Here is a 13,838-nt window from a genome sequence, read left to right as displayed (position 1 = left end):
CTGCAACAAATAGAAGGGTAGGGAAGACTGGACTCAGCTCCTGAAAAGTGAACATATGCTGGCTAGCCCCAGAGGCAGGTCAGAGACAGGTCTGCTCTGGCAGCTGCTGGGGATCCTGCAACTGCCTCTCAGCATGCCCCAGCATGAGTCAAGTGAACACCCAGGCCCACTTACTCCATGCCATGGCATGGCACTGCATCTAAGGTGGGAAGGACCAGAGAAGACTTGACCATGGGACACAGAGGCAACCCAGTCCCAGGGGGAGCTCAGGTGGGGCAGAGGTGGCCATTTTGGCACTTACTCAAGCAGCACCTCAGAAGCAGCCCAGGTATCTGATGGCCTCCACTCAGCCACAGCTAACCTTCCAACACACACCAGGAATCTACCCAGGACCCCATCAGCCCAGGAGAGAAGCTTCACACAGGATGGGGGTGGTGGAAGCAGAGGACAATGACCACCTGTGAGTGACAAAAGGGGCTTGCAGCTGAGGCTGCATCTCAGTAGAGCTGTAGACACCTACACATGCTGCGCATCAGACCTCTGCCCCTGGACCCTACTACTTCGGCTCCTCTGAGGCAAAAGTCCCTGGGCAGAGAGAGGGAAAAAATACACACTTAAAAGGAACAGAGCCAGCTCAAGGTCAACCCTCAGGGCTTCTGCTCCAGGAACTTGAGATCAGACCCCCACCTCTGACAGGGCAGTGATGGCCACTGAGCAGAGAAGAAGTCCCACCTCATGTCCAGTGCTGGCTCTAGCCCCTCTACCTGGATCCCCATCCACTGTCAAGGTGATAGTTACCAGCACACACTGAGGAAAGACGTAATTGTTGTCCATGTCAAGTCCAGCCCTCCCATCAAAGGCCTTGGGCACACATAGTCTGCATAAAGATGATTCCACATAAGAAAATCCCTAAATCCCTTCAAGACTGAAATAGGTAACTGTTTCAACTAAATTCATAGGAGTAGAGAAAGTTAACTAAAATGAAAAGGCAGAGGAACTACTCTCAATTGAAAGAGCAAGAGAAAACCATTGAAAAAATAAATAATGAAACAGAAATAAACAATTCACCAGATAAAAAATTCAAAACATTGGTAATAAAAATGTTAACTGTATTAAGGAGAAGAAATTTTCTAAACAAGGAACTAGGAAATATAAAAAGACCCAATCAGAAATGAATAATTCAATAGCTGAAATAAAAAACACACTACAAGAATGAGTAGCAGACTAATTGATACAGAAGAACACATAAGTGATCTGGAAAATAGAATAATAGAAATCACCCAATGAGAACAGCAGAGAGAAAAACTAATCCCCAAAAAAAAAAAAAAATAAATTTAAGAGATCTTTAAAATAACATTAAGCATTCCAAAATTTGCATTACAGGTGTCCAGAAAAGGAAAACAGGGAGAAGGGGATTGAAAATGTATTTGAAGAAATTATGGTTGAAAACTTCCCAAACCTAAAGAAGGAAACAGACATCCAGATGCAGCAATCACAGAGAGTTCCAAACATGCTGAACCCAAAGAGACCTACACCAAGACATATCATAATTAAAATAGCAAAAGTTAAAGATAGAGAATTCCAAAGACAGCAAGAGAAAAACAAAGAATTATATACAATGAAACCCTCATAAGTCTATCAGCTAATTTCTCTGCAGAAATTTTAAAGACCATAAGGTGTAGCAGGATATATTCAAAGTCCTGAAAGGGAAAAATCTGCAACCTGGGATACTCTACCCAGCAAGATTATCATTTAGAATAGGAGAAATTGAAAAAAAAAAAAAAAAACTTCATATGAAAGCAAAAACTAAAAGAATTCATCAATATTAAACTTACCCTAAAAATAAGTTGAAGGGTATTCCTACAGAAAGAATCTGTAGGAAAGGGAAAATCCCACTAGGAAAGACAAATATACTGTACAAATTGAAGATCAACCACTTAAATAAGCCAGTATTTAGATTAAAAGACAAAAAATTGTAAAAGCAACTATAACTACAATGAGCAGTTAAGGGATAAGCATGAAGGTGTAAAATGTCACATCAAAAACACAAAATAGGGGGAAGGGAATAAAAAAATGTAGATTTTTTAAAATGTGTTTGAGCTTAAATGACTACCAGTTTAAAACAAGTAAATATAATTATTGGTCAATATATGTGAATCTCATGATAACAACAAATTAAAAACCTACAATTACATATACCAAAATCAAAAAGAAACACAAGCATGTTGCTAAAAATAATCATCAAACCACAAGGGGAGGAAACAGAAGAAATGAACAAGGAAGAACTACAAAAACAACCAAAAAACAAGTAATAAAATAGCAATAATTACATACTGTCAATAATTACTTTATGTATCAATGGTCTAAAACCTCCATTCAAAAGACACAGGGTGGCTGACTGGGTTGAAAACAAGATCCTTCAATATACTCCCTACAATAGACACTTCAGGGTGAAAGACACACACTGAACTAGAAGTGAAGGGACGGAAAAAGTTATTTCATGTAAATGGAAATGACAAGGAAGCAGGGATGGCAATACTCATATCAGACAAAATAGACTTAAAACAAGGGCTATAATAAAAGACAAAGAAGTGCATTATATAATGATAATGGGATTGATGCAAGAAGAAGATATTACACTCATTAACATATATGCACCCAATACAGGAACACCTAAATATAGAAAGCAAATACTAACAGTCATAAAAAGGAGAAATTGACAATAATACAATAAGAGTAGGGCACTTTAACACCCCACTGACATCAATAGACAGATCATCTAGATGGAAAATCAATAAGGAAAAAGTGTTCTTAAATGACACACTAGGCCATCTGGACTCTATAACTATAGGACATTACATCCAAAAACAGCAGAATACACACTCTTTTCAAGTGAACATGGAATGTTCTCCAGGATAGATCACAAGCTAGGCCACAAAACCAGTCTCAACAAATTTAAGAATAGAAATTATATCAAGTAATTTTTTCTGACCATAAAGGTATGAAACTAGAAATCAACTACAGGAAGAAAAATGGGGAAAACACAAACATGTAGAGATTAAACAACATGTAACTAAAAAGCTACTAGGTCAATGAAGAAATCTAAGAGGAAGTAAAAAGATAGCTCAAGACAAAGGACAATGGAAACACAACACTTCAAAACCTATGGGAACAATTCAGGAAAAAGACAAGGATGCCCACTCTGACCACTTCTATTTAACACAGTATCAGAAGTCCTAGTGACACAATCAGACAAGGAAAATAAATAAAAGGAATGCAAATTAGAAGGTAAAAAATTAAAACTGTCCCTATTTGCATATGATATGATTCTTTACATAGAACACCCTTAAGACTCCACCTAAAAACTATTAGAACTAATAAACTCAGCAAAGTTACAGGATACAAGAGCAACATACCGAAATCTGTTGCATTATATACACTAACAATGAAAGATCAGAAAGAGAAAGTTAAAAAAAAAAAATCCCACTTAAAATTGCAGCAAAAAGAATAAAATAGCTAGGAATAAACTTAACCAAGGAGCTGAACAACTTATAGTCTGAAAACTATAAAACATTAATGAAGGAAACTGAAGATGATACAAAGAAGTGGAACGATATCCCATGCTCTTGGATTAGAAGAAATAGTTAAAATGGCCATACTACCCAAAGCAATCTACAGATTTAACATAATCCCTAACAAAATACCTATGATATTTTCACAGAATTAGAACAAATGATTCTAAAATTCATGTGGAACCAAAAAAGACCCCAAATCGCCAAGGCAATCTTTAGAAATAAAGAACAGACCTGGAGATATCACCCTCCCAGGCTTCAGATTATACTACAAAGCTACAGTAGTCAAAACAGCATACTACTAGCACAAAAACAGACACATAGATCAACTGAATAGACAGCCCAGAAATAAACCCACACTATGACAGTCAATCAATCTATGACAAAGGAGGCAAGAATATACAATGGAGAAAAGACAGACTCTTCAACAAGTTGGTGTTGAAAAAACATGTAAAACAGTGACATTAGAACATTTCCTCATACCATATACAAAAATAAACTCCAAAAATGAATTAAAGACCTAAATGTGAGACTGGAAACCGTAAAACTCCTAGAAGAAAACATAGGCAGAACACTGACATAAATCGAGCAATATTTTTCTGTATCTGTTCCCTAAGACCAAAGAAATAAAAGCAAAAATAAACAAATGGGACCTAATAAAACTTAAAATTTTTTGTACAGCAAAGGAAACCATCAACAAAATGAAATTACGACCTACAGAATTAGAGGAAATATTTGCAAATTATATGACCATCAAGGGGTTAATATCTAAAATATATAGACAGCTCATACATCTCAGTATCTAAAAATCAAGCAGCCCAATGAAAAACTGGGCAGAAAACCTGAAAAGACATTTTTTCTGAGAAGACATACAGATGGCCAATGGGACATGAAAAGATGCTCAACATCACTACTTATTAGAGAAATGCAAATCAAAACGACAGCAAGATATCACCTCACACCTATCAGAATGGCTATCATCAAAAAGTCTACAAATAACAAATTTTGGAGAGGATGTGGAGAAAAGGGAACCATTGTAAACCACTGGTGGTAATGTAAATTGGTGCAACCACTATGGAAAACAGTCTGGAGGTTGCTCAAAAAACTAAAAGTAGAATTATCATATGATCCACAATTCCACTCCTAAGTATATAAAAATGAAAACACTAATTTGAACAGATACGTGCACCCCAATGTTCATAGCAGCACAATTTACAATAGCTAAGATATGGAAGCAGTTCAAGTGCCCATGAATAGAAGAATGGATAAAGAAGATATATACAGTGGAATATTACTCAGCCATTTAAAAATAAAATAAAATTCTGCCATTTGCAGCAATGTGGATGGACCTAGAGAATATTATGCTTAGTGAAATAAGTCAGACAAAGAAAGACAAATACTACATATCTCTTATATGTGGAGTCTAAAAAATACTACAAACAAATGTATATGCAAATGAAAACAGACTCACACAGAAGGAAAAGAAACTAGTGGTTACCAAATGGGAGAGGGAAACGGGAGTGGCAAATTGGGGGTACGGGATTAAGAGATACAAACTACTATGTATAAAATAGATAAGCACCAAGGATATATTTTATAGCACAGGGAATTATAGCCATTACCTTGTAATAACTTTTAATGGCGTATAATCGTAAAAATACTGAATCACTATGCTGTACACCTAAAACCAATATAATACTGTAAATCAACTATACTTCAATTTAAAAAAATCTAAATTTGTCTAACCTACTTTAAAAGGTAGTTTATGGTCAGGGAGAAATTCTGGAGAAAATAAACATAAAAATTAAAATTAAATATCTCATTTATAATTATAAGAGCAAAGAAAACTCCAGATAATTTTGATCGAAGTTATTGTACATCTATGTTCTATAGTGCTCATTTATAGAAAAAGTCCTAGTGTCATTTTGTCCATCACTAAAATATTGTTCAGTATTTGAAATTCTCTAATAGAATATTATGATCTGAACAGAGAAGGAATGCTCACATTTTCCCAAATTAAATTAATTTTAAGTTGAAGTCAAATAATGTATTCTTAACAACTGGATGAAACTTGTCTCTCAACAGCGTCATCATGGATTGGTAAGATTATTAAATATATTTTAAACTTTTCAATCACCATGTCAGAAAAATAATGGGCACATGTCTAGAAAAGATAAAGGAGCATTTTGGAAACTGATTTGACCACAGAAAATCAGAGGTTAATTCTTCCTTTAGTCTTTTAAAATTATCTCCTGATATTTGTTTTGCAGCTTCTAATTAATAAGGCAAAATGTGATGATATTTCTGGGGATTGAAAAAGAAATGTGTTGTTGTTATTATGCTTTTCCTAAGTTCTAACCTTGAGAACAAAAGTGAAGATGAATAGCATGCCATTGCTGTATCATACGGATGATGTATTTCAAATGCTGGACTCCTTCCACAATGTTCTTTGAAACATTGCTACTAAGGAAAAAAAATGTTAAAGGAACTCATTTATTGATTCTCAAATCCATTGCTGTTTCAGGTTTTGCCTAAGCTAACCAGTCCATTTTATTTTGGAAGCCACTGACACAACAAAGTGCTGTAACAAGTGAACATAAAATATATTAATAGACACAGGTAATAAAAACTTGATTCCAAACTTTAGTGAATTTGAAAAAGAGACTAGGGGTTTTAAAACAATGATAGCCTATAAATAAAAAAGCAGATTCAAACAAAGCTCCTACAGGATTTGTGACAAATGGTCTTCTAGTCATTATTAAGAAGACAAACCCAAGTCGTATTTTGTGAAGATGTTAGGTAGAGTTGATATTTCTCTAAAATTATTCAACCTACTGATTTCCAGTACTAACTTCCATAAGGCAAGAAGAGAGGATAGGAGGAATGTGACAAGGGGAAAGGAACAATAATAATAATAATAGTGGTAGAAGTAACAATAATGAACATTTATTCAACACTTAACCCTGAAGCCAAAGATATAATAAGAATTTTACACGGATTGTGTCATTTAATCTTCACAAATAACTTTCCGAGGTAGGCAGCCTAATTTGTTAGAGAATTATTCTAACTTAGTATTGATAAAAGGATGAGATTTTCATGGTTGAAAACTCAGATTCCCCTTTGCCTCTCTTTGAAAATGCATCAGATGCCTCTCAATGATATTTTTGCTTCTGGTAACAAACACTTATGTCTTTATAACTCATTACTGCAGAATCGAGATGTAAATTCTTTGAAACTAGGATGATGGCTACCTCACCAAATTGCTTACAAGAGTGTTCTACCTCTAGTTATATAGTTAACACTACTGACAACACAAAATGACAAAGATCATGGTTTAGCAAAAGCATTATAGTTCACTCTGCAAATGATTTACCATCATTCAGCTGTATGATTAGCTCTTGTTTTTGTTGTTTTTCTTTTTGATGGCAGGGGCGGTAGTCCATTGGTATTAAGTGCAGAGCTAAAATAGTTAAAGTAAAATGAAAGCCTTCACTGTAGACTAAAGAATAAATATCTTACATTATTGAAAATTAGAACTTTCTTATCAAAGCCCAATACAAAATTAGAAACTTCAGATAACATGGAGTTATTAACAAGACCAGCAATTATGGGAAAAATAATGAATATCAAGGTCAAATTTATCAACAGGATCATAATTTTTAACCTTTATTTTCTTCTTTCCATGTTTTAGGAAACTATAAATTTGGAATTTGGAACATAACAATTCAAAAATATTACTCATCTGGTTAAGATTCCATGCCATAACTTTACTTTATTGATTACAATTTTATTTGGGCTAAACTGTAGCCTCCCAAATGTCCCATTCTGGCAAACCCAGGTGAATAAGCAGAAATGCACAGAGAATGAGAGGATTTCCATCCCTATTCTAACTAAAAATCCTGCCTATTGCTTTATTTTTAAACTGCCACTAACATGTTTAAATTATAATTGCATCTTCTCAATGAGCACAGTTCCTTATTATTGGAACTGGCAGGGGGCCTTGACATCTGAGTCATCATTTCACTGTGTCTATTTCTTACTGTGGTATACAAATTAAATAGACATACAAGATGAAATATAGGGGGGAAAATCTGAAGCAGTAACTTTAAATTGAATTAATTGTTGTCACATCTACAAAATATATAAAGCAATCAACATTGGTAATAATATATTCTACTTCAGGCACATTTTCAATAATATTAACTTCAATTCTAAGGCCAAAAATGCTTCAAACACTTCTAGCCAAATATTGTACTTCTATAAATCCAAACCAATAGCTTTAATATTCCCTAAATTTAAAAGAATAATTCCAGTGTCTTCTCTCAAGAAGTGAACATGTTCTAAAGAAATGTCTCTTTTTCAACACAAAAATTTAATTAGAAGAGAAGTATTGAGATAGTCATTTGATACATTATTCTGCATATTAAGAAAAGAATAGGATGTAAACCAGATGTTCCTAGATTATGAAATTTAAAACATAACATATTCAAAATGTAGCTAGCTTTTTACCTATATTTATGCAATATTTAAGAATAAGGCAAGTGATCCCCACAATGTTGAAATCAGTCTTACTATTTCTCTCATAGTTTGAGTTCAAACAGTGGAAATAGTCATGGGTTTACAGTATCCAGTTTTTAGTGAGTCTTATCATTTTTGTAATTACTATGGGTAGTATTAATAAATGTCTTCTTTTTATATGATGAAATAAATTAATGAAAGAGGCAGATACTATGCAAAATGGTTGGGAATAAGGCCAAATCTTTTTACATATATCCAGGGACAAGTAATTTTCTAAATGACACTCTAGGTTATCTCGCCTAAATAATGACAAGTACTGCCATCATGTAATTTACTAAAATAATTATGTAAATCTCCTAGCTCCCATCACCCATATCCAGTCCATAGCCACTTACCTTGTCTTTATTCTCAGTGCCAGAAGCCTCAGGCTTGGTCCTAATCACAAATGGCGTGGACAGTCGCAGCAGAACCCTTTCGAAGGTGGCATTAACCTTTGGAGAAACAATCTCGAAGCAGTCCTCAAACCTGAGCACTTTGTGAGTGTCACATCGGAGCTGCTTCCTTAGGCCTTCCCCCAGCTGAAGGACTGTCATGTGGGGGTCAAACATCAAATGGAAAGGGAAGGCTCTGCAGAAGGTGTTGATGCTAATTCTGAGGTCCGCAGGAACTTGGGAGGCTCCCTGTGGAAGGTTCTTCGTGATACTAGTATTTTCACATTGTTTGATAAGGAAAGTAAGACCACTACAATTGCCTGGGTTTGCACCATCAGAGCACAGTTTCTCATTTGCAACCTGGTCCACTTCTACATCCAGCTGATAGATTTTCTTTCCTGCAGCCTTAATCATTCCAAGCATTGCAAACCCCACAATGTGGTGAGGGTGGAAGTAGTGGAGCATAAGATTACCTTCAGGGAGCTCTTTGCATAGGAATGATGGTGACTCCAGAGTGGCCTGTTTTCCAAAAGAAGTTCTAATGTGTTCCAACAAAGCATCAAAGCCATTAAAAAAGTCCTGCAACGTGCCACCTACAGCTCGAAGGACTCTCTCATTCTCATCAAAGCATATATTAAAGAACTCCTCACCAAATCTTTCTTGAATTTCCTCAAACTTCAAACCTAGAGGTAAATGGAAGCAAATGTTAATAAAGTATAATACAAATAATTGAATTCACAGCTTTTTTAATGCTTACCAGAAGAGGCAGCTAGTGAGAGAAGCAAGAGAGGTATTTCCCTTGGGTACACAAATTTCCCAAATAGGTTAAGTCATTCAATTTGAGTTAAAGAAAGTAAATTTCAGTTCATTTTCTGGATGCTTCTAAGATGTTAATGAGCATAAACTTTTTGTTGTTGTTTTAAAATAGACTTTATTAGTGCAATTTTAGATTCATAGCAAAACTGAGCAGAATATAAAGATATTTTCCATGTACCCCCTGCCCCCCCCACAAACCCCTCCCCTGGCAACTATTGATATTGTGCACTACAGTGGTACAGTTGTTACAATCAATGAACCTACACTGACATAACATTATCACCCAAAGTTCATAGTTTACATTAGGGTTCATTCTTCGTGTTGTATATACTTGAGTTTTGACAAATGTATAGTAACATGTGCCCACCATTATAGTATCATACAGAATAGTTTTGCTGCCCTAAAAATCCTCTGTGTGCCACCTATTCATTCCTCCCTCCCCTCAAACCCTGGAGCATGAAGTTTTTAAATGCTGCTAATCTAGCTGTTCTCTTTTCTTTTCAATACTATACTCCATTTGCTGTAATTATCATGAATAATATATTTTCCTTAACAATTTCCCTCATCGTTAAAGAATTTTAAGAGGCTATTATAAAGTTGTTTATTATGTCCATTCAATATTACTATTTTACTTATCACAATTCACTTGTTAAGTAGAAAATATAACCAGAGAGGGAATCTATGGTACATGAGCAGAGAAAGGCATCAGGTTATCTTGCATAAACAGAAGTACTTAAATTAGTAATCTCCGAGAAAATCATGCAGGTCAGCTAGACCCCAGGAAGTGAGAGACAAAACAAGGAATTAAAACTGTGGAATGATTTGCATTCACTCTTTCACTCACAAAAATGAGAGCAGACAAAAGTAGAGTAGGAATCTGACCAGACAGAGTTAAAAGTCTTTAGGTTTTCTCGGTTCATACTTATTCTAAGATGCTATGGCAAAAGGAAATCTACCTTATAATAATGGTTATAATAAATAAATAAATAAACACACACACACACACACACACACACACACACACACACAATGCATTATATAGTAATTAGAAGCAGAATCACACATAATCTAGTTAGATCCACCCTTGAGGAAGAGTACAGCACAGATAAAAGAGCCAAAGTCTGTATCCTAAAGAAAGCTTCTATGTAGAGTCACCGTAGTGCTTCTCTGACTTTGGCTGAAATCAGTACATGTAGTTTACATATTCATATTTTATTTCATTATCTATCTCATCTTATAAAAAGGTCCTGAAAATCAGACAGGAAAAGACAGGTCACTTTGTTAGTGTCCTGTAAGAATGCAAAGTAGTCTAGGCTGTCTATGGCTTAGTTTGCTGCTCCTACTTATTCCCTATGAGTTCTCCCCATGCAGAAGTGAGGGGATAAAACAGAGTCAATAATATTGTTTTAAAATAGAGTCCAAACACATCAAATATTTTTTAAGAACTTACCATAGAGTCTAAATATTGTGGAAGCCAAGTTAAGAAGTTAGTTTGACAAAGAAGTTCTTAAAATCCATGTGAAATGAGAAGTAGAAAATTTAAGTGAAAATCAGTCCCATTATTAAGAAGCATTTCACATTAATTTTAGTTTCATAGATCTGATGTTCAAGAGAAGCTGAGAAAGTCACCTACTAGGATAAAAACATCACTACTCATCTCACACTGTAATGTTACAAGATTGAACTTCAACATATGTTGCATTCACTAACAATAATGCCAGCCAGAATTGATTATAATAGCAGTTTTCTAACTAGTTCCCTGGTGTGAAAGAGAGAAAGCAAGATAGATGATATCCACTGCAATTTGGCTCCTGTTCCAACTGCTCCATTAAAACTGCTTTTGTAATTATTTACACCAATATATCCTGTTTTGTCATATTACTTAACTTTTCTTTTTCCTTTAGTTTTATAATGTTCATCAACTCTTCCTCCTAAATTGCTCTTCTCTCTTGGATTATAAACCATTCTCTCCTGGTTTAATTACTAGCTGTCTGAAAAGCCCTTCACTAAAACGTCTTTCCATACAAAATCCTTACATCACCATCACTATACTGTAACTAAAAATTTCTAATACATACAAATTAAACTTATGTCCCTTCAATGGCAATATTATTTGCTGCTATTAATTTTTAATTATGAAATTCTTATTAAAAACTAAGTTCAGAATAAATAAAAATTCCTATAATTTGACTATATTTGCTGAACAACAAAATTCCACGTGCCACTGAAAATGTTCCATGGATTGCTTCTATACTTTGCAGAGTTGTGTCTTAAAGGACTTAGGGTCTTTATGCACAGACGAGAAAAAGAGAATTTCTTCTAACTTGAATTTTTCATAACATTAAAAATGCCCTCACAGTTATTAAGAACACAGATATAATACAGTAAGCTTATGTCCTATTTCCAAATGTCATAATCCCAAAGAATCATACAGAAAATAACAAGTAAGTAAATTCACCAGAGGCAACAAAATTAAAACTACTTGTGAGTACAGCAGTCTATCAATCCTTGCTGCTTTAAAAAGCACTTCTGTACCTAAGATACAATGATTATTAAGTCTCAAATGATAATGCTAAAGCCTACCAGGGTGCTAAAGTGGCTTGTATCAATAAAGAAAAACTAAATTATTTTTAATATTATATGCAAATACTATACATGGCAATTCTATATACACCACAGTATTCAATTAACTAATAAATATTTTTGGTCTCACAATTGTTAAACTGTGCAAGCTGAGAAAATAAAAAAATTCTTAGAGCTTGAAAAATTAGAACTAGGGAATGATCACTTCAACTTCTGCAAATATGCTATGAATCAATACCCAAGACTTGCACTTTAAACATCTCAAAATTTAGAAAGCACAGAGAAAGTAGTTTAGCTCAGTCTCACTCCCAAGGTTCCACTTATAATTGATGCAAACCCCCTACTTCCAGTAAATCACCTGAAACATAGAAACAATGCTCATCTGCTCTTATCACAAGAAGCTTGACATTTGGGTATATAAAAATACATTTCTTAAAGAGGCAAAACTTACAATAAAACTGCTTTCATTAGCAGGTAAATTAAAGGAATTTTAAATTACTATTAATTCATCCCTTCAAAAAAATGAATAGCTTAAATTCTGACATCCTTTAACTGAAAATGAAATAGTGTGTTAATTCATGACATGAATCTTTTGTCCCTTATCCAACTTCACACTGTGCACCTCTTGAGGGCATGTATGTCTGCATACCTATCACTAGCATAATGCCCAGCACATGGAGGCTAAGTATTCATTCATAGAAACTAAACATTCATCTAGAATCAATTTTAAAGCTACAGTTGTGCCACATCAAAGGATACCAAGGCAACTAGACACATCCTTTTCTCTCATGGGCCCCCACAGATAATTAAATTACAGATGATTGGGCTATAACAGAGGCATACAGGAGCTATGACAGTATGGGAAAAAGAATGTCTGACTTTCTCCTCAGGGAGATAAAGTTTGAAAGATAATTTTAAGAAAAAGTAGGTGTTCAAAAAGCCAACAAGGAAGGAAGGAGCACTCTAACAGATGGACGGTAATGAAATATGAATGAAGCAGGGAGGTGAAAGAGCCCAGAAGAATCAGGGAAGAGCAAGTAGTAAGTGTATAATGGCTGTGGAGCAGGGGTGGTGGGATGAGCTGCTAATTAATCAGCAGTGTAGAAGTTGGACTTAAGTGTGACAAGACCAGAGTCAAAGATAGCAGCCAAAGAGATGCTGCAGTGTCTCTATTAGGTTATATTGACTGAATTAGGTAGTTCCAGTAAGAATGGAGAAATTAGTACCAAGCAGTGTGCCAAACATTTTCGTATATTACTTTAACATTTTAAAAATTCCTATCAAGTGGATATTTTTAATTGCACCCATTTTAAAGGTGGGGAATGTTAAGAAATTTGCCCATGTTCACCCAATTGTAGGTAGCAGAGCCAGGTCTCAAAGTGAAGTCTGTCTAATACTAGATCTTGTGTAATAAATATTGTGTGATAATGTGCACTGTATTAAATGAGTAAAACATCTGCGTGGGGGAAAAATGCATGTCTTGCCCATTGAAATATCATCAATGCCTAACATTCTGCCTGACATTTATGGGCGCTCAATAAATAATAGCTGGATGTCAGGTGAATTAGTGCATCACTGAAGTTAATAGAAAGGAGCTACAAGGAGCAGTCACTGGCTATCAAATGCCACAGAGAGGTCAAGGAAAAAAACTTTAAATTGGATTGGTCAGAACTTCAGGGACCTTTGACAGAGCAATTTCAGTGGGGAGATGGAGGCAAAAGACAGTATAATGAGTTGAGGAGGGTGGGACAAATGAAGAAACAGAATATTAGTTTTCAGCTGTATCAATAATATTATTGGAAGGTTAAAATTACTTATTTTATAAAATTGTTTTTAAAAAAATCTGGCCTCCATGCTTGGAAAGGGAAATGTTGCCTTCATTGAGAACTGAGTGAATAGAGAAACGTATGACACGAAA

General features: G+C 34.9%; 1 protein-coding gene across 1 annotated transcript in view; it reads right to left on the bottom strand.

Moving 5' to 3' along the window:
- The window catches only part of GUCY1A2 (guanylate cyclase 1 soluble subunit alpha 2), a 395,366-nt gene that overhangs the window by 335,643 nt on the left and 45,885 nt on the right, over nucleotides 1-13,838 (bottom strand). The window contains exon 4 of the mRNA XM_024768900.1: nucleotides 8,486-9,204. Within this exon, the coding sequence (XP_024624668.1) occupies nucleotides 8,486-9,204 (719 nt within the window). The remainder of the gene's footprint in view (nucleotides 1-8,485; nucleotides 9,205-13,838) is intronic.

The sequence above is a fragment of the Neophocaena asiaeorientalis genome, unplaced genomic scaffold, assembly GCF_003031525.2.
Source record: "Neophocaena asiaeorientalis asiaeorientalis breed wild unplaced genomic scaffold, Neophocaena_asiaeorientalis_V1.1 scaffold151, whole genome shotgun sequence".
In the NCBI taxonomy this organism is placed as follows: domain Eukaryota; kingdom Metazoa; phylum Chordata; class Mammalia; order Artiodactyla; family Phocoenidae; genus Neophocaena; species Neophocaena asiaeorientalis.
The sequence above is the reverse complement of the archived record's forward strand: the minus strand, read 5'-3'. Positions and strand labels throughout refer to the sequence as shown.